The sequence below is a fragment of the Serinus canaria genome, chromosome 12 (genome assembly GCF_022539315.1).
Source record: "Serinus canaria isolate serCan28SL12 chromosome 12, serCan2020, whole genome shotgun sequence".
Taxonomy (NCBI): Eukaryota; Metazoa; Chordata; class Aves; order Passeriformes; family Fringillidae; genus Serinus; species Serinus canaria.
The window spans coordinates 16,595,057-16,616,311 of record NC_066326.1 but is presented as its reverse complement, the minus strand read 5'-3'; the positions used below and the strand labels follow the sequence as shown (position 1 = coordinate 16,616,311).

Genomic DNA, 21,255 nt, shown 5'->3' with positions numbered 1-21,255 from the left:
TTTGATACCTACCTCGAAGGGACAAGGACAGCAGGCTCTCTGCAGACCCTCTCTCAGGCTTCTCCTCTGCAGAATTCACTTTGCTTAAGTCCTTCCCAAGCTTTTTTTTCCTAGCCCTCTGGAACCCTCTGTCCTGGCTCCTCCAAACTCTCCCCCCATTCCACTGAATCCTGCAGTCAGCCTCAGGTGATGCAGGTGAGACACAGCTCATGCTCTGCACGGCTGTGCCTTGTTCACTTCCCTGGGGATGAGCATCACTGTCCCCATGGCTTCACCCACCACTGTCCTTCCCTGCACAAGGGGCCCATCTCCCAAGGGCTGGCACCCCAAAGGAACCTGAAGGGTTGAGCACATCCATCACCCAAGCTCAAACCTCAGCCCTGAGGTGCAATAGGCTAGAAAATGCTCAGAAGCCAGTTGTGTTAACAAGTGTGCACAGTAATATATTTTATTCCCTAAAAACATGTTTTTAGCCAGTCCAGTAATACAGATTTGGCCTGAAGCAGCTGGAAATAGGAAAGGTCAGATTTGTACAGGAGAGTGCTTTCTGAGGTGCCTCACCACAGCTGTTCCTTGCAGCTTGGACAGCCCTGCTTCAGGTGTGGACCTCCTGTTCCACAGCTCCAAGCTGAAGAACCCAGACATGTTCAGCCCCATCAGCCTCCCCCTCCCCTGAAGGGAGCCATTCTTCAGCACTTCTCCAGGCCATTCCAAACCCTGTCATCACAACTTAGAACAGTTACAAAATAATAAAAATACTCTTACACTCTTATCAAAACACAGAAATTAATTAACACATTTCAAACCCACACATGCCAAGCACAAAGGTCACACCAGCACACCTATCTCTGCTTCCACATGCAGCAGGGGTCACCCCAATACTTTCCTACCAAGTCAGTAGTTTCAGTGTCAAGCCTGCAAGACCACTGTGGACTTCATGATCCAGAATGGGGCAGGGCAACACAGCTCCCAAGTCCACCTGTGGATCTCCCCAGCCCCAACAGGCCTGTGGGTAAAGGAAGGTGTTTAATTTGATGATGAATATACAGACATTCAACAGCCATACAGGGTGCTCTACACACTTCTTCCTCCAGTAAACTTCCTTGGAACTATTTACACCAGGCATGGAGCTGGTCCAGGTCCCTTCTCCCTGCTGCTCTCCAGACTGACATCCCAGACACCCTTCCTGCACCTCCAGCTTGTGGCTGCATCCAAGAAGTGCAGTTCCACCTGGTGCCAGAGAGCCCAAAGCAGCAGCAACTGCAGAACTCTGAGGAGGCCAGAAGGCAAGAAAACCCTGTTAATTCTGCATGAAAAAATAAGGAGGAAGGAATGGTAAAATGAGGGTAACTCAGTCCAGGCAACAGCCAGAGGCTTGGCCTCCAGAGGCTTGCTTCAAGGGCAGGATTCTCCACAGGGCAGCTCATCTCACCCACAGGGCAGCATCAGTGCTTTGTGAACAGTACCCCAGGCAGGATGGCTGCACATTGCCTCGTGCCAGGCTCTGGGAAGCGTGCTCTGCCCTGCAGTCTCTTCTCCAAGCCTCTCCCAGGAAGTCAGGGGCTCTCACAGCAGGAAAGTGTCCATTCTGGCCTGGCTGCTGCTGGAGGAAAATGCAGGAGCTGCAGATGCTGGTCTGGAGACCTTCTTTTTGCACCTAACTGGTAATGGATGGATTTCTGCTAGGTTTGTCTGGAGGTAAAACTGTCAAGGAAAGCACAGATGAGTGCCCTGGGAACACAAGTGATCCAACAAGTGCTGCAGTCCAGCCTGAACCACAGACCTGGGACCCAGCCATATACCTGCATCCCTGCAGGACAGGATGGGCTTTGCTATGTTCTCACAGGAGCAGAGCTTGGGCACATGCCTGTCCCACGTGTCAGGGAACATTTCCCCAACAGGGGGTTTCAACTGGATATTAGGAAACATCTCTCCACTAAAGAGGTGGTCAAGCATTGCAACAGGCTGCCCAGGGAAGTAGAAGTCACTGGAAGCATTCAAAAAACATCCAGACACGTTGGTTAGGGACATGGGTTAGTGGAGGGCTTGATAATGCTGGGTTAATGGTTGGACTCTGATCTTAAAGCTCTTTTCCAGCAATAATGATTTCATGATTCTGTGCTATCCCCCTGCACATAAACCAGCTTTTTAACAGCATATCTATTTGAGTTGCAAGACCTCCTGAGCCAGGACACTGTGCAGGTGCAGGCAGAGCAGCCAGAGTCTGCAGCCTCCCAAGGCAGAGCAATCCCAAGGCAGGAACAGCTCCACACCCAGGAGGGTGAGCTCAGCCCAGCCACTCCTCACCACTGTGGAGCAGCAGCATCCCACAGAATGAAGGCTCCTGCTGCATGGGCTGGCAGGCACACAGCCAGAAGAGGCTGTGCTACACTGCAGCTATAAGATCTCAAGGGCACAGGCAGCCCCTGAAAATTGCACTGATTTCTAACTGATGCACTCCTCTGAACCAGCCACAAGTGCTCTCAGCAAGTTCAGGACCTTGATGCCTTTGCTGAGCTCAGGTTTGTTCAGAGAGAAATCAGATCATTCCTTGAGGATCCCAAGTCCATTTTTTTGTTGAGACCAAAGAGAAGGATCAGAAATGAGGTGCCCACAGCACCAGTAGTGCCACATAACTGCAGGAAAGGATACTGGCTCTATGAACTTTGTCCTGCCTCCCATGCCGTCGTAGCCCGTCCTCACCTAGGAGAGAGAAACAAATGAGCCTGGAGCAGTACACAGAGCCTTGGCTACTTCTCCTCATGCTGGTTATGGGGAAGGGGGAGTCTTGCAGGCCCCAGCTTCTGGAGAGGGGTTAAAGGCACTTGGAAACACTCAGTACTTGTGCTAAGCCCTCTCTTTTGGAAAAAGACAGAGCCATGGGTATTAACAAAGTTTGGGAATATTGGGCACTTTTTCAGATAAGTCAACCAAGGCTTAGGATTTTGTCACTGGAATTGAGGAATACAAGGAGAATACCCTAAGCTCCAAGGAGGTGGAAGAATAGGACATTGAGAGCCACTTAGTCTGCTGCCAGGAAAGGAATGAGCATCTGTCATCCCTGGAGCTCTGCAGGACTGGGAAGTAGCCAGGTTGTGCTCTGAGATTTATTTTCCACACACTATGTGGCAAGGTAAAAGCCTCATTCACTTCCTCTTTCAGGGTCAGTTCAGGACAGAGGTGGCAGTGCCAGCCCTGGGCACACTCACCAACTGGACAGTCATACTTACAGAGCCCATGTTCCTGTGGGAACCCAGCAAACCACTCGAAGATGGCTTCTTGGAGAGAAAAGAGTTCCTGATGAATGCTGGCAAGAGTCCTTTAAGATCATCATCCTCCAGATCATCTGCCCCGTTCTGTCCCACAAAATGACAAGAAAAGCCCTTTAACCAGCATGATCTGCTGAATGGAATCCACATTCAGGCAGCACTGCTAACACAGACAGCTATTCAGGGTAATGGTTACTGCCATACCACATCAGGTTGAAAACTAGACACTTCCAACCTCCCACTGGGGCTGATGTGGAACAGTGCCCAGGAGGCAGGACACTGCCACCAGCAAGCCTGGGCAAACAGCCCTTGTGGTCAGCTCCAGTGGTTTGTGAAGCACATCTGGGGCAGAATCATCAGCAAGCACATGGGTCCCCACCCTCCCTTCTCCTGCCTAGTTCCAGGAGGCCTGAAGCAGCAACAGTGTTTCTAGGAGACCATCAAGGAAAACACTTTGAAGCGCAGACTGGTTCTATAGATGGGCCACTCTAGGGCCACAAGGGAGAAAATAGATTCTTTATTCCAAGCTTATTAACAGCAGAATCAAAGAGGCGACACAGAAAAATCAAGATTAGTCCTTTTACCTCCACTGCTTCCTTCAGAACTTTCTTCGCCAGATTTACCACAGGAGGCCTGTAAGGAGCCCAAGGAGCAAATCAGCAGAGATTTATTGTTCAAATGGGGCTGGCAAGGACAGACAAGGCCAAGCAAATGACGACAAAGCTTGCAGCACGCCACCAGGCAGCTGGAGAGCTATCTGATCTCACACAGAAACTTCCAAAGCAGTGAGACTTTGATCTCCTTTAGAAGCAGAAAGAGGAAGGAAAACTCACGGCTTTTTATCCAGCTTCTGCCTTTTTGCAGGGCCGATGGGAGCTGTGCAGGGCTGGTGCTCAGGGGTGGCCACATCGAACGAGGCATCCAGATTGATCTCATCGCTGTGGGCCGGGCGGTGGAGCTTTGGATGCTGCAATTCCATGGGAGCAGGGCTGCAAGGCCAGGAAAAGCATCAGCCACTGAGCCACTGCCACCCAGGGGAAGGCAGAGCTGCACCCCACAACACTGAGTGCTCAGACAGCAGGGGCACCAGGAGCAGAGCCCTGTTCTGCTTGCATGTCAAAGAAAGGACAACCTGAACCCCAGAGTTTAAATTCTGTCCCAAATTACTGCTCCCCCTCAAATGCTGAGCGCTGTGACACCAGCACCCAGAGCCCAGGAATCACAGCGACACACTGCTGCTCCATGGACACAACCCAGCTTGCTCTACTGGGCTAATGGCACAGGCTCCTCAAGAAAGGCTGCATAAGAGCAGATGTCACTTTTCAGGCTAGATTCCTCTGCCTAGCTGAGATCTTTGGTCACCATACACCAGTGCATGCTCATCACAAGGCCAACTCTAAAGCCACAAGAAGAGTAGCTTTAGGGGTGTTTCCCAGGCAGGGCACAGTGACAAAGACTTTTTCAAAACCCAGGCCATTCCTCCACCCTCTCCTGACCCAAACCCTCTGAGACTTTTTCCACATAAACCAAACATCTCGTCAGCCACAAGAAAATGGATACAAGGAACAAAACCACCATAACTTTACACCACCTGCCAGACTAGTACATCTCTGCTTTCTCAGTTAAACTGTCAACTCTGGCTTTGGACCTGTCCCCTTCATGCCTGTACTGTCTGAGGATGCAGCTCACTAACCTTTCCAAGACTAGCCGACTGAGTGTTTCCCTGGTTACAGATGGGACCTTCAGAGTATCCTGCAGGATGTCTATCTTTTTCTTCAAACTCTGGAGAGAAAATGGAAAGCAGCCAGTGAGATAAGGAAAAATTTAGCACTAGATACTTTGCCCCTTTTCCATATATCAACATCAGGTGGAGCTCAGAAGTAGGCTGGGAAATTTAGTCACTGAGCAAAAGCCAGCATAACTCCTGGCTTTGCAGCTGCAAACCAACCTGCAGTAACTGGCACCTGGCCACGAAGAAAGATATTCTCACCAAGATCTCCTTGTCTGCATTCTTCAGATCTTTCTGTGTGCTTTTTAACTCCTCCTTTGTCTTCTCCAACTCTGAAGTCGTTTTCTGCAGCTAGAGAACACAACAAAGCATGGGTTACCCTTACCTGGGTAAGGGGGACTGCAGAGCCCTGTGAGAGCAGTGTGCTCTGCAGCACATGCTACTTCCCCTGTTTAAGGGCTCCATTTTCCTGTGTCAGTCTGACCAACCTCTCCTGAACTAGTGCAGTACAATCCAATCCCTACCCAATTCCACAAGCTGCCTGCAGAGGGATGTCCAGGGCTGCTTGCCCAGCATTTATGCCTCACGGCAAGAGTTTTTCCCTGCTCTAACACTTGGTGGCTGCATTCTGAATTCCTTCAGGACTTTGGACACAGCAGAGCACAGGAATCACAAACCACAGGCTGGAGGATGGCTGTGCATCAGCAGTGCTGGCACATGAACAAGCCTGATTCAACAGGGAAGCATGCCAGCAGCAGGGGTCAGGAAGTGGCCTGCTACCACTTCAGACACCCCAGAGGGTCCGGGAGCCTGGGCCAGCTCACACACTGTGGGTACAGTCAGCTCTCTGGCAGCCAAGCCTGGAGCCCCTTATGCACTGATTCGCATCCTCCTGACCCACATTGCCACCACAGCTTGGGTCTGACTCAGCCAGGAGCAGCCCAATCCCAGCAGCAGAACCTTGTGGAGGGGTTCACTTCTCTGGGGAGCACAGCACAGCAATCCAAAAACCTCCTTCTCCATTTGAGGGGACAGCAGCTATGGCTGAGTAACAGAAGTAGGCCAAATCCACCCACGGCTTCTCACTTTGTTGGCTTAGACACAGGGATGCCCCAGGGAACACCTGTGCATTGGGGAGTGGGGCTACACACACGCTTTTCACAGGGATGCCCTACCAGAACAAAGACAGTCCTGCCTGACCTGAGCTAACAGACCCCAGCCATGCCTGGAGCAGGGGGAGCACAGCAGCAGAGGCATGTCAGCATCCCCAAGCTCTGCACCAGCTCAGGACGAGCACAGGCAGGCTCTGTGCAGGGCCACCTGTGTGTCCTCTCTGTGCTTTGGGAAGCTGTCCTGCCTGGGCACAGCATGATGTGGGAGCCCTGGCCCAGTTCAGTTGGCTCAGTGCACAAGGCTGGGTGTGAGTGGATGTGCCAAGCCAGAAGTAAGCCCTGCTCAACTAATACTGGCTCCAAACCCCTTCCCACTTCCTTAGGGGACCAGTTCTGCAGCAGGAGGAGCTGGCAGCTGAGTGCTCAGCAGTGTAGCCAGATGAAGGAATTGCTACTTCCAGAACCCAGTGGGAGCAGTGGAGCACCTGTGTGCTGCTGCCTTCCAGCACAGGCTCCCTGCCAAACTCTGGCTGGCTCTGTACATGCTGCCCCAGCACTATCCCCAGAGACTGCCCTCCTGACAACAGTTGAGCTGTTTGCTCACCACATCACATCCTGACCCAAAAACCCCAGCCTGGCCCTTCCACACACCTGTACCTATCAGCATGGGAAGGGGTCACTGCAGAGGCCTTGGGCCTCGGTTATGGACAGGGATCTACAGACCAGATATCACCCTGGCCACTCACACTCTCCTTTACCTTATTATTGACAGAAAACAGCTCCTTTTTCAGCTTCTCTGTCATCTCACCAGAGATCTTCCGAGCCTCCTTCAAATTCTCATACTCCCTGCAAAGAGACCCAAAGAGTCACACTATTTGTAAGGCAGCTGAGCCAGAACTTCTCAGAGACAAGCCAAGACCCTCAAATTGAAGCTCTGAACCTGCAGAGCCACCAGAGAAAACCCAGGAGACACAATGCCCTTTAAGGAACAAAGATGAGTGAGTGTACTAACACTGTCACACATTCCACTACACCATGGGGGAGAAGAAACCTGCATGGGGTACCATGCCTGATTCCACCAGCAAAATGGGAACCAGACACAGAGACGTTTTAGTTACCAGTGAAAAAGACAAAACAGAGCACAGCCTCCATGCTGACAGCAAACAGGGGACTTTGCTTTAAGTGACTTTTCAGAGACTTCACACTACTGGCCATGCACATTCATTCCCAATTACACCACAGGGACACTTGCCTCATTACAGCTTTGTACCAAAGCTGCAGTTATTCAGCTGCCATCAGAACAGACACAAAATAGCTGTGTTTTTTCCCCAGCAGAACCAGATGGATATCCAGGTAGGGGAGGGCAGCAGTGGAGGCTTGCTTTGCCAGAGGCCACAGCTGCACAGTGCAGTGCTGCAGAGGGCACAACCCAGAGCTCTGCATCCACTTGCTTTCCCCCAGGCATGAGAGGAAAGCAGAGGGAATAATCATCATCACTTCATAGGTGCACTGACAACTCTGGAGACAGTTCCCATGGTGACACACATGTCACTACAGTGACAAGAGGAACAGCTCAGTGTGACAGGCTCCAAACTAGGTCCCCAGGATCTGTCAGTCAAAGCCCAGTGGAAGCCCTTAGAGGTGGTGAAAGCCCCATAGAGCCCATGTGCCTGTTGGTGCTCAGCAGAGGGTTCTCCCTGGGCACTCCCAGGACAACAACAGCCAGCTGTGCCAAGCCTGTAGCACCTACTTTTTGAGGGAGACACAGTAGATTGCAAGCTGCTCCACCGCTGCCTGCCCAACTCCCATGTCTCTGATCATCTCCTCCACTTCTGAGCGCTGGCTCTGAAGCAACAGCTCGATCCTGCACAAAAAAACCCACAAACAAAAACATACCCTCAGCTCATTAATCACAGACCTGGGAAAGAGATAAAAGCCCTGCTTCCCCCTTAAGGGGCTGGTGCAGCCTGAGCTCCTCCTGTAGGCACTCTGGGTGTCATGGGAGAAGAGAGACAGCTGCCTCACCTCAAGCAGGGCTTTTCACTGGGGAAAAGCAGCACTACTTGGACTAGAGAAGGGGCAGCTGCTCACACATACTGCACATGGAACTGATGCCCAGCTCTTGGTCCCTATAGCCCTGTGGCTGACTGTGTTCCTGGGCTGGCATTCTGCCCCAGCATCCTCTGATAACAGAAATGGCACATAGCCACGCTCAGTGCACTAGAGATGAGGCCAGTACCCTGCCTTGCTGCTCTTTAATGAGAGCAGCTGTCTGCAAACATAGCAGGGGCCGGAGGCATGCAAAGGCAGCTAAAGCAGCCATTTCAAAGTTCAAGGTAAGATGATCCAGCACATGGAGGTGGGTGCTGCAGCAGGCCCAGCAGGACCCTGCTCCCTTCCCCACAAAGGGCAGAGGTGTGCAGCCCAGCCTGCAAGGCCAGGGAGCACCCCAGATCTCACCGCTCCATGGTTCTCAGCTTGTTTCGCAGCCGGCGAGCCTCCTCCTTTGAGCTTTTGTTATCCTCCTGCTGCTGCTCCAGGAATTTCATCTGCTTCTGCAGGAAAACAAGCACACCCAGCCCGCTAGTGAGGCTCCAGGGATTGTTGGAGAAACATCCCAGCTTATGCGTGCTGCAGGCAGCTGGGAGCACACATCGGCTAAATGCTATCACCACCTCAGCAGCCCGGGATTATGGAGAGATGACTCCCTCCCACCATACCCCCAGCTCTGCTCCCTACAAGCACAGCAGGGTCCCAGGGCTGATCACAAGGTGAGGTTGGAGCTGAACCCATGTCACAGCCCCTCTCTGCTGCACAGTGCCCTGTACGCAGCGGTGACAATTTGTTTTTCAAAAGCAAAGGAGTCCACAGCAAGCAAACCTTGCTATTGCCTTTCCCTCTGTGCACAGCTGATTGCTTCAGCCTCCCAACTTTCCTTGCTATTAGGTGCTTAGAGCATAGACAGGAATGAGTGGGTCTCTTCTGGGAGACCTCAGCCAAACCAGACACCTCCTGGGCACTTCTCTCACCTGCTGCAAGTCTGTTGCAGCCTATTGCCTCTCCAGCAGTAACAAAGAACCTCAGCTGAGATGGAAAAACACACATCTGCAGTGTGGCAGAGGGTGGGGATAGCTGAATTAGCACCATTCTAATGCATCTGTGCTGTCTAGGTTTGTGGGTGCCTGGGCACCTTGCACAGCAACTTTGAAAGGCTCTGGTTTCAGCGCAGCGCTGATTGCAGGGAAACGCCTGGCAAAAGATCATTGCCTTGTAAAGCTCCTGCCCACTGAAGTTCAAGGATTTTATCCACTTCCTGCCACAGAAACCAAACAGCTGTGAAACCACCGGGAAGTTGAGGAGGGACAGTGTTGCAGGCTCATGTGTCACTCTTGTTTAACTGGAGCCTGTCTTTGGCTTTTCCCTAACCAGAACTCCCAACACTCCAGATCCCCACAGCATTGTTTTGTGCCTGGTCAGGGCAGAGGCCCCAGCTTCAGCCAGGTTGAAACTGCAGCAAACTGGCAGTGCCAGCAGAAGACAGGCCGAGCTCGCAGCCTTAGCCAGCGTCACAGTGAGTTAAGCCTGTATTTTCACTGCAGAAGTTTAGTGCTTTAATCTTTAATGATGCAGTTTAAGACAGCGCTTGGCATTCAGCTGGGAAACCCCACACGCCACAGAAAAGATACGTCCAGGTCCCTAATCCTTCTGCCCTGCCCAGCTTTCATTAAAGGGACTTAAGCATACAGAGAGAGTTTTGCAACAGGGAAGATAAGCACAGAGCCTCCTCCAGAGGTGTCAAGGCAGGAAAACCCAGCACTGAGATGCTGAGTTGAGCAGCAAGTACCAGCTTCAACTGTCACAGTTATTTCTGCTGGAGGAAGGGGCATCAGAAGTATCCTGCCACTGACCTATCCAGGATCACACCAGCATCTATGGCATGGCCAAGATCCAGGCTGCCTTTACATGCAAGCAGACTGGATATAATCCCATGGTTGGGCAAAAACAGTTGTGCTGGCCCACAGTGAGGCCTGCCTGGTGCTAATTCCTTACTCCTTCTGTCCTAGTATCAGGTAGATCCCCCAGATGCTTCCTCCCAAAAGAGCCCAGCTGCAGGTAGCATATAGCACGACAGTACCACGACATGTCTACAGGCTCTCTCTGGGCCACTTGGCCTTGCAGGTCAAGAAATAGGATGCAGTTTAGGATACTGGGTCAGACAGCATGGGAAGTGCAGTAGACACTTATCCCACTTCCCAACCTGAAGCTCACAACCTCACCTGCCTGCACCCCACCTTCTTGAGACTGGCACATCACCTTCACACAGCACAGACTGCCCAGCCAGCATCAAGGCAAAGCTGCTCCAAGACATCCCAACAAAGCTGCTCCTGCTCTTACCCTCTTCCTCTTGCTGTTTACGCATAGTACATGACTACACACTGAGTCACTGCACACTGAAGCACAACAGGAATATTTGATCCCTGGACTTCACAACATTACTAACCTAACCGAGGCAAAGCCCTGGCAACAGAACAGAGACAGGAGAGTTAGCTGGATCAGATCCCACTCAGCTGAAGCTTGCAACTCCTCCTCCATATTTTTCAGTTTGATTTCTCCCCCTGATCAAAGTAAGAAACTAATTTTCCTTGAATCCCACTTGCCCTAGACCCATTTCAGAAGAACATTCTACCTCAGGGAAACACTGTTTCAGCAACGGGGTGCTGGGGCTAGTTCCCACACTAGATTCCTGCTACTACCTTTATGACCAGCACTGCCACTTCATTAGCGAGGCTCAGCCACATTCCTCAGGCTAGGCTGGCATTTCTCCCTCACCAGGGATATCTCTGCTTTGAGCACCTGAACACAAAACACGGGGCCTGTAGGCTTTTTATGCCTCTGAATCACCTCAGGCAGAGCACAAACAGGACCTCAAGTCCAGCAACAGCACTGGCTTCAATTAATCAAACCAAAATGAAAATCCAGGCACCAGACCCAAAATCCCACCAGCACAATCTCTTTATTAGCAGGATCTGCAGAGATCTTCAACAGAACTAACACTGACTGCATGATGGTTAGCCCTGCTGGGGACAGGAAGGGTACCTTGAGAGAGGAGCACAGCATCTCTGTCTCTCCCAGCATCTTCTGGAGCGACTCTATCGTGGCATTGCGCACATCCAGAGTGTCCCTCAGCCCGTCCACAACAGCCTGGCATTCCCGCTTTTCTTTCTCTGGAAAGGAAGAAAGAGAAAAGTCATGGCCTGGTAACCCAGACTCCAGTTGCAGCACAGCAGCAGGAGCACAGACTGCTTGCAGGCTCAGCTCCAGGCTGCCAGGATTTGGCCATTCTTGGAGAGAGCCATTTCTCTAAGTGGCGTCTGCACCAGGGTCTGTACTGAGCAATTGCTTCTCTCAGTGCCAGCAGGCTTCAAGATTTCTTTACTAAAGATAAAAAATTCCCTTTAATAGCTTTCCAGCGCCAGCCCTGCTAGCATTAAGATGATGTATCTTAACTCTTGCGTTTTCTCAAAGCCAAGCTTGCACAAGGAAATAATTCCTCTCGAGTTACACCAAGCTGTCATAGAGCTGGAGAAGAGAGCTTTGTACCCATCCTCTCCACATGGAATCCTACATCTCAGAAACCCCTTTGGAGGCCACTGGGCAGCTGTATGCAGGGGTCCACCAAGCTGCTGCACGTGCCCTCACTAACCACAGCATCTACATCAAAGGGCAGGAGGCAGTGACACTGGGGACACCACAGGACACATGACAGCTTAGGTCGATTCCCCAAGTGCCCACTTTTTGCAGGTCACAAAACCTTTGCATCCTGCTGTCCCTCCCCCCGGGCAATCCAGGAGCAAAGAATGTGCCTCTGACCACAAGAGAGAAGGTGGTGGAAACCACCATCAGATTTCAATTTGTTTTGTGGAGACAAGGGAAGGACAGGTCAGAAAGCACCAACCACTATCAGGAGCTGCCAGACCAAGCAGGGAACAGCCAGCATCGTTGAGAAGCTCAAAGCACTTGGGTAATGAGAGAAAGCAGGAACCCCTCCACCTAACCCTGCTGAGGGGAGGGTAAAACCTTCAGCTCAGCACCTTCAGTCTTTGCTAAAATTGCCTGTGACTCCAGCCTGGCAATAGTAGAGAGCCAAAGACTGCCTTTCCAAAAAAATTGTTCTACCTGCAAGCCATCCAGTTTCAAATTCTGCCTCCACATCCTGTGGAAGCATGACCTGCAGTGAAGCTGCACTGTTCAATCAGGGAGTAAAAGAGCCATGTGGGACCGAGGAACAGGAGTGTTCCAGCAGAAGCAGCGGGTGGCTTCTCCAATGATGTGAATAACCCTTTCCCACCAGAGGCAGTGCCTGAAGATGCTCCCTTGCATTTGCAGGGACTCCACACCCACTGGAAGAGTTAGGGCTTCCCCCTCCTCCGTTCCCAGCTGCCCAGAGGCAGATGGCAGGAATCAAACCCCTCTGTGCTGCAGGAATGAGTTTTCAGCTCATTCAGAGTGCCTCCCACAGAGCCTGCTCGGAGCTCGGCACCTCTCGAGCCATTTGCAGGCTGATCAGAGCCTGGCAGCTCCACAGCTCCTCTGCAGCACACAGAGCAGAGCACAGCTTCACATGGAGAACTTATACACAGGAACCAGCAGAGAGCAGAGTACCCACAGCAAAGGAGGCAGGAGGTGGGAAGGAGCTTCGCATTTCCAGCATGAAAAGAGAATGGGACAGGGAATGCAAAATCCAACCTCTACTCACCAGAACCCGAGAAGATTAGCAGGCCTTCAAGCAGTTTTTCTTGGATAATATCCTAGCAAGAATCCCAGCCACCTTCCCCAGAAGATCTGGCTCTCTACCAAGTCACTAAACTCAAGCAAGCTGGCAGGAGAACAGGCCTCAGAATAGAGATGTGCAGACCATCCAATTCTACTCTCAGGCTAAGGACTGAATCCTCAATCTACTGGCTATTCATGTCTGTCTCGTGCATGCAGGGAACGCAGAGGGAAGACAACTCTTGGGGCGTGGGTGAGCCCCCAGCATTCTTTAAACATTTTTTTACCGTTCTGCTAGCATGTTTTAGGATTTCTGTCACTTAGACTGACATTTTCCTTTTGCTGCTCATGACTCATGTTCTGATGACAGGCTGCCTACAGACGATGCTTAAAACCCATCGACAAGTCTCCAGGGCTTTTGCTTTTCCTGCCTCCCTCAAACATCCTCTAAAATTAAAGATGGGAAGATGGAAGTGCGTGCACACTGAACTCCGTCTGCTCTTCGCGCGACACATGTGGCAGTGCAACAGCCAAACAAATCCAATGCTGCTTTTGGACACCACTTTCACCCTCTCATCTGTTGGAGGGAATGAGCCTTTGCCATATGCAGCTGTGAGTTTCCCAGCAAGCAAACCAAGGCTTTTGCTTTTAAGCCAGCTCCAGATAGAGCTTTGCTGCAATTCTGTAAGTTTGTGATTAGGAAGGGGGCAAAAAAATTGCATCTACTTGTCTAAACTTGCAGTGAACTCCTGAGTTACAGCAGAGCGGGGTCAGGCTGTGGACTCAGGCTCTGTCATATAAGCTTTGCATCACTGGAGGTGTTCTTGCCTCAGAAAAAGCTCCAAAGAAGTTCCTCTAGAGAAACAGTTTCCAGCCTGAACCATGCCCTCGGCTTCAGAGAGGGGTGGCCTCTGCACAAGAGTTTCTCAGACCTGGCCAAGCCACCCGGCACAGGTAGAGCCCAGGAGCTGCTGATCCTCTGCAGCAGCAGGAACTCACCTTTCAAGGAGAGCTGGGCCTTCACCTTGTCCAGTTCATTCTGAAACACAACACAGAAACCCCATTAGGAAACGCCCTGCAGAGATGCTTTCACCAGATCTTAAGACCCAAGAGGTTTCTCAGCAGGACTTTTGGACCAGGCAGGTACTGAGGAGGGAACATGGAAACAACAAGCACAGAGTTACAAGCCTGGATTATCACAGGGAACGGAAAGAGCACCTCCAACTGGCATTCTTCAGGGGGAGAAGAGAGGATCGCAGCTTCATCTTAGCCTTGTCAACCTTGTGTTTCTCACACTGTCAGTCATCCTGTTTTAGCTGAATAATTTTGGAAGGCTCTCAGGGAAACACAGGAAGTCAGGCAAGAACAATTTTTATAATGTTTTACCTAAACAAGGCAATAAGGGAGGGATGTTGTCAGACTAACTGGATTACTGAGAGTTCTTTAAACTGAAGTGAACTTTAATCAGATGGAGGTGGGAGACAGGAGAGCACAGCCAGACACCTGAAAAGGTAACCAAGCATGCACTCAAACATGCTGACAGACACTGAAGTCACTGCAGCTCAGGATGCTGATATGAGCTAACAGCTCAATCGAATGGCTGGAAACAGATCACTGAGAAACCAATCCATAACACACCAGCTGAGAGTGCACAAAATCTCCTGGGTACCACAAGGGTCTGAGGAACATCAACTATTTCTAACGCCTTCATCAAGGATCAGAGAGAGGCAGCAGATGCCCTGTAGTTTAAATTAGAGAAAATGAAGCGATATAATTTAACACTGGCGAATAGCCAAAGGAAATGTAGAGAGGTTAAAAAGAGAGGCTATTTATATCCATATATATATTTAAAAGAAAAACCAGAGAGATAAATATATGCAGGAAAGAGTCAACAGAAGATGACTTAAAAAGCTGTGTTAGAGAACTGCAGAGGAAAGCACATAAGTCAGGCAGGAACTGCAGTGGAATAAAACCACAATAAAATGCCAGCACAGGCACACAAATCTGTGCAAGCCGGAATGCTACATGCAAATCTGAGCCGAGAATAGCACCAGCAGTGACCACAGCTCTGACAGGACTGGAGCTAGGGCTCTGCTAGTGACAATAAAGGCAGGAAAGAGAATGTGGGATGTAAAGCTTGGAAAGCAGAAGGGACTAAATGCAAAGCCTAGCAGAGCTGACTGGGATTTGCCCCAAGGGGCACAACTGCTGGAGGGCTAATGTGGAATTAACTCTGCTGCAGGAACTATTCTGAAGTAGCTTCCTCAGAGTCCTATTCAGGAACGATTACTGGGCTCACAAGATGTGCTAATTATCATGATAGCAAAGAAACCCTGGGCTACTTCAGGCAGCTATGTAACATTACCTCATTCATCATCTTAATCTGAAATCCCTCATCCTCCACCACAGCTCCTAAAAGCCGCTCCCAATTTTCTCTCCTCTGAGAGAAGCTCTCCTCTCTCTGCCAGACTGAGTTAGAAGACCACATTTTCCCAAGATCAAACGAATATATCCTGACCACAAACAGACAGCTGTCCTCCAGGGCTTCTACCTTCCCCAGCAGGTTTACAGGCAGGAATCCTCCCCCCACCTCCTCTTCGCTAAGCTGAAATCTCATTTGGAAGAATTTTGCACTCCCCAGATCATAAGCAGCTCTTGACAGACTCACTGAGGTGTTACACTCCAAAACTCACCCTTTTCCTGCTCTGGGAACAGCCACATGGAGACTGTTCTGCTCACAAGGACCATCTTTAAATTCAGTATAGGCTAAACCCAGGTTCAGTAATGAAAGAAATGCCTGGACACTTAGCCTGTGGACCACAGCTACTCCAGGGATCCAGGTTCCCCCTGGTGTTTCTATTGAAGTTTCAGCCTGGGGGTGGAAAACAAAACAGCCCCAGCACTCCTGCGACTGTAAACATTTCTGAGTAACAGCAACAGTGAGAAACAGAAACAAAGACAATTACAAAAGATAATTTGGCTAATTCTGCAACAAAAGGAAGAGGTTTCTGATCATGAGGGAGCTCTTCCAACCATTTCACTGGGTGCCAAAGACCAGTTCTCTGAAGAGAATCCCAAGCTTGTCACCCCAAGATGACAAGCAGACCACAGCTACACACTTCGCTTTCTAGCACATCCTTTTCATGGCAGGAGGCCAAATGCTCATTCCAAGACAGCTGTGGGCTGCACAGATACAGCTCCAGTTGATTACAGAGATGAACACCACTCTATGCCCAGGCTCTTGGAGGGCCAGGCAGTGGTTCATCACAACCCTTGGATTTTTTTTATTTTTTTCTTCCTCATGTGAAGTTGCTTCTGGCTAAGGATGCCAGAAGTTCTTATCTTATGAGGAGCCCAGGCTTGGCCCACCATGTGTTCGCTTTGAACTGGTGCCTGGCCAGAATCAGACACACCATCACAGGCAGACCTCACATCTAGGTGGACATTAGTCCCTTGCCCATTGTGAACAAGGCATCTGTGTTCTTAAGGTACTCCACATCCTCCAGAAATGAGGCAGCACACCACATGAAACTGGCTGCAGCAGCAGCCTGTGCAGTGCACACAGCAGTGAATACCCACACAAGCTAATGATGCTGATTTACCCAGAAAAGTATTTGGTTCTTTCCACTGGTGACCTCAGAGCCCTCAGGCTGTACACTGAGGCTAGATGTTGCTTTGACACATACACACAAGATTTATAGGAGCAGAAGGAGTTACCATTAATCTTGTTGTGCAGGAGCAGCTCCACAGTCCTGCCCTTGAGCAAGGGAGTAGTTCTGCACAGCCTGCCTGGAGCAGAAGGCTGGGGGAACCCATTTTAGATCCTGGGGTGGGGGTGAGAGAGAACAGGAAGATTTTCTAGGGCAATTCTCTCCAGACAACCCATTCCGAGTCACCCATCTCATTACGCCCGTGGGAGCGGATCTCAATCCATACCAAAGGAAATGTATCTGCTGTGAGGGCACCCAGCTCCAGGGCCCAGAGATGCTCCTCCACTCCTCTGCACACTTCAGTCTTCAGATTTGTTACTGGTGATCTTGGAGAAAGACAGTGCTACTGACATTCTAGTCTGTCTGGCTTTATTTTAGAGACATACAAAGTACATATAGAATTGTCATGGCAACTGCTAATTATGGTAATTGCTGCACATGCTGCTTCCAAACACAAGAGGGTACAAGCATCCCGTTATACCAAGGTCAGCCGGCCACCCTTTTTTTGGAACAGATAATTCCAAGACAGAAGGACCCCTCTTTCATCCACACTACACAAAGGAGAACATGGAACATCCACTCTGTGTTTATCCCTACTCACACCCAACTCTCTGCATCCAAAGGCAGCACTTGGAGCACACCATCCAGCATCCCAGCTCCAGCCAGGATCCTGCCAGGACCCAGCCTCCACCTTGTTCACTGCTGCTGGTGTGGCTTCAGGCAGTTCCTTTCCTAATATCTCTTGGGAAATCATGGCCTTATCACCCAGCCCCACATCCTTCAGTCTGCACAAACAACCTCCCTGCACAGAAGGCTCCTCCAATGGCCCCTCCTTTCCACAGGAGTTAGCAGGGCTCACATACAACCACACCACAGACACCACCAGCAATTCACTGCATCTGAGATTTCCCTTCTCCTGCCCTTGGGAACAGCTCTGTACCCTCAGTCCCAAGGGAGAAACAGCAGTCTGATGTGATGGTGTTTCAGGAGGTTTCCAGGTAAAGTGAGAAGCAGAAGGAAGAGCAGGAAGTAGAGAAGTCTCCTTGAGTCACCACACGGGATTTGGTCAGAGGGAATGCTAAATCACCACAGAGACTGATATGCTTCAGGTCAGAAAAACGAGCACAGCAAGCTCCAGCTTGGGAAGCACCTGCTGGCAAAGGACCAGCCGGCCAGGCCACCCTCCCAGGAGGCTGAAGCACCACATAAGGCAAGAACTCCCCCATCAAGTTACCTGCAAGGTCTCAGCATCTGGTGCTGCTTGCTCGTCCAGGGTAACATCAAAAAACAGCTTACTGATGATGTGTCTTTTGCTGACCTAAACACAGGAGACAGAAGAGTTTGATGGGCACAAATATGGAAACAACAGATATGGAAGACAGATGGAGGGGGAGAAAGTACTGTCTTGTGACAAGGCCATGAAAGGCAAATCAGATCACGTGTTTGACACCATTAGTAGTGATGTTCTGCTTTGGCTCAACAGCACAGCAGCAGACCCCCCACTCAGTTTCTTGGAGTGTGACTCCAGCCAAGCTCCTGAGCTGCAGCAGAAAGATTCAGACATTTCTGAATCGAGCGGAGTCTGTTCTCTGGCAGCTCAGCCCAAAGCAGCTGATGCTGAGCTAACATGATGCCAAATCCTAAGACAGAAGTACGTGCTGCTTTCTGCAGGCAGAAGGTGCTGTAATTGAATTTGATAGCTCTCCACACCTCCCCCATGCAGTTACAGCTTTGTGTTTTAAGTATTATATACAGTCATGACACCAGCTAATTGCATGGTTACTGCCACATAAGATGTTATTTCGCGATAACTCCATGGTAACCCAGAGATGTAAGAGGCAGAGAAGAACAGAGGGAATCAACAAGTCAGGGAAGGAACAAGGGCCAAGACCTTGAGAGGAGGAAAGAAGCACGAACACAGAATAAGCCCAAGCAGCAGCTGGCTAAAAATTTATACCTGAGAGCGAGGAAACCTCTCCTGCAGCCACTACGTGCCTACAGGTGGCATGAAGGCTGGTGACACAAGGGACTTCAAAGACGTTCAGGTCCCAGTTAAGCCAATGGAAATCCAAGGCTCAGCTTCCTATCTCAGAAGCAGAGCAAATCCTTCCTCCTCTCCCCAGCCATTGTTTTTCACAAGGGAGTGTCAAGTACTGCTAAGAGGTTGTAAGGCCCAGGTGCAGCAGAATGGGCTGTTCACCTGACAGCTATGGGCTGGGCACACCAGAAACACCAGTCAGCTGTCCCCATTAAGCCCTTGCAGCCCCTCCTGTCACCATGTCAATACTTACTCAGCCTAAGTAAAAGCTGTGAAAACCCATAGCCCCTTTTGAAAGGAGCTGCAGTGCAAAGAGCAGCAGGGCACCCTCAGCCCACTGCAACCCAAAGAGCTGTGGAGGGGAGTTCCTCCCCTCTGGGGAGTTCCAAGTGACAGAAAGTCCCTCTGCTTTTCACCATGAGCCTTTTTTTGGCATCACCCCAGGCCACAGCTCCTTGGTGCCACAGGTGTGCAGAGGGGATGGCTTTACCTGGTTTCTGCACTGTGGGCATGTCCGGCTCGGGGCAGTGTCAAACCACTGGAAGAGGCTGGGAAAGAAAAGGAAAACACAGTAAATTCTTACAGTCCTGGGGCACTGCTTGCAGGGGCCATGTCCCAGGTCCCCAGGAGACAGCAGGATGTGACTCCTCGTCACACACTAAAGGCAAACCTTCAGTCCAGTGCTGCGGCCAGCAGGAGCTCTGTGTTCCACACGCATGCTCCACCCACATCTCCAAGACAATTCCTGGCTGAATTTAGCATGTGAGCTTATCTTTAACAGGGCAGAGCTTTTGCAGAGCTCAGATCTCTCTGGGAGACAGGCACTGAAGAGCCACAGCTTCACAGGAGAGAATGGATGCACACGGGTTGTGCGCTATCAGGATGTAACAGTCAGCTCCAAGGGGTGCCACTGAACACGGATCTCTGAGCCAGGGGCGCCGGGCTGGTCTCTGCTGTGCCATGATGAACACAAACCTGCCAGGCTCCCCAGGACAGCTACTAATGCATTCTGCAACCAAGCCGTCACATCACACTGGAAAGGTTTATTTTGGGAGCAGGTAATGATTTGGAGCTGGCAGGTTCCCTTTGGAAGCTCTCCTCTGGCTGCTGGCAGAGAGCAGGCCCGAGCAGCGCTGCTGAGTGAGAAGTGACAATCACACATATGGTGCTCTCCAAGCTCGTTAGCCAGGAAAGTAAATGCCCACCCTCTCCCCACACAAAGTTTATTTCCTGAGAAGAACCATTTCCTTTCAACACAGTCCTAGAAAAGCATGGAATTACCAGGGCACCCTCACCATAATCCAATATCACTCCCTCCAAACACCCTGTGACACTGGCCCTTCCGGAGAAGAGAGCCTGCAGGCAGCACAGCGACAGAAGCACAGAATCAATTAGGTCGGGAAAGATCTGAGCTCATCGAATCCAACCTATGACCGATCTCCACCGTGCCAGGTGCCACATCCAGTCTTTCCTTGAAGACCTCCAGGGACGGCAACTCCACCACCTCCCGGGACAGCCCGTTCACACGTGTTATCAGCACAGCCCGGACTGCTGCGGCAGCTCCGTGAACTCCTCCGAGCTCTCGCGCGCGGCCACCCAAGGTGCCCGTGGCTGACACCCACGGCCCGGCCCGAGCCCCCGCCCGCCCCGGCGCTCACCAGGCCTGGTGGAAGGTGTGCCCACACGGCACGGCCGCCACGTCCCGCTCGTTGTCGAAGAAGTCGGAGCAGATGGTGCAATGGGCGCGGATGGGCATGGTGGGGCCGGGCGGTCAGCGCGGGCGACCGAAGGGGGTTCCTGCGGGTCGCGGCCCCGGGGTCGGAGCACCGGCGCGGCCCTGCGTGGTTTAAACGCGACCGCGAGTGCGCCGCTTCCGGCCCGCCCCGGAAGTGACATCAGGGGTCCCGGGCCGGAGCCGAAGGAGGGGCTGCATGAGGTGGGCGTGGTCTACGGGGGCGTGGCAGGTGGGGCGGGGTCTGTGGGAGTGGGCGGGGCTCGCCTGGGGTCCCCGCCCGGCCATGCCCCGCGGATCCCCGCCGTGGCACCTGGGATCCTTCCCGGGCTCCTTCCCGGCGGCAAGCCTCACGGGTCCCGCTGCCCTCGCTGCCCGGGCAGCGCTGCCGGTTCCAGCCAGCCGCGTCTTGCTCAGTGCCGTGCTGCCGGCAGGCGCGGCAGGCCCCCGGCCCCACAGAGAGACTGGGCAGGCGGCGCTGGTGCTGTCTCAGTTTGTCCTCAGCGGGGTCTTTATTTGCCAGAGATACAGCGGCGGGGCGCGGGGCGGCGGCGGCAGCCGCGGGCAGAGCCGGCCCTGCAGGCATGCAGCTGCGAGGGGGGAAGCGGGCACCGGGGAGGGGGCACGGGGGGCAGTGGGGGTCCTCCAGGCACTGCCAATGCGTGTGGGGCCGTGTGGCTGCCCCCGGGCGGGGGTCCCCGTGTCCCCCCCAGGGGTCCCGGGACGGAGAGGGGGTCTCCGGGACGGCCCCCGCCCCGTCCCGGGCGGCCCCGCCTGCGGTCCCGCACATGCACGCGTGTCCCGGGGGGCCCCGCGACGCCCCCCCCGGCGCTGCGGGGCGTGCGGCCGAGCGGGGCTGCCCCGCCTCTCTGGGCATCCCCGGGGGAGGGGACG

General features: G+C 52.1%; 1 protein-coding gene across 3 annotated transcripts; it reads right to left on the bottom strand.

The window, feature by feature from the left end:
• Positions 1-423: 423 nt before the first annotated feature.
• TRAIP (TRAF interacting protein) lies at positions 424-20,517 on the bottom strand. Of its 3 annotated transcripts, XR_007778621.1 has the most exons (16): positions 20,288-20,517; positions 19,120-19,177; positions 17,826-17,909; positions 13,881-13,920; positions 11,208-11,335; positions 8,571-8,665; positions 7,861-7,974; positions 6,869-6,956; positions 5,218-5,349; positions 4,963-5,051; positions 4,103-4,258; positions 3,854-3,902; positions 3,231-3,356; positions 2,653-2,703; positions 1,118-1,692; positions 424-1,006 (listed from the first exon to the last, which is right to left on the bottom strand). XR_007778621.1 is itself a non-coding variant. In XM_050979279.1 (15 exons), exons 1-15 carry the CDS (start codon positions 20,383-20,385, stop codon positions 1,567-1,569), a joined length of 1,434 nt encoding a protein of 477 aa, XP_050835236.1. In that variant the 5' UTR covers positions 20,386-20,517; the 3' UTR covers positions 424-1,566. The 3 variants fall into 3 exon arrangements, 2 of the variants coding, with proteins under 2 accessions (XP_050835236.1, XP_009089246.1); XM_050979279.1 differs by having other exon boundaries at positions 424-1,692; XM_009090998.4 differs by having other exon boundaries at positions 424-1,692; positions 5,260-5,349; positions 20,288-20,515.
• Positions 20,518-21,255: the final 738 nt, after the last annotated feature.

Coding starts and splice junctions, on each gene's coding strand:
- TRAIP (XM_050979279.1), bottom strand. CDS start 20,385: ATGCCCATCCGCGCCCATTGCACCATCTGCTCCGACTTCTTCGACAAC. Junction 11,336..13,880: donor GGCCCAGCTCTCCTTGAAAG/GTGAGTTCCTGC, acceptor CTTCCTTTCCAG/AGAAAGAAAAGCGGGAATGC. Junction 6,957..7,860: donor TACTGTGTCTCCCTCAAAAA/GTAGGTGCTACA, acceptor GTCTCTTTGCAG/GGAGTATGAGAATTTGAAGG.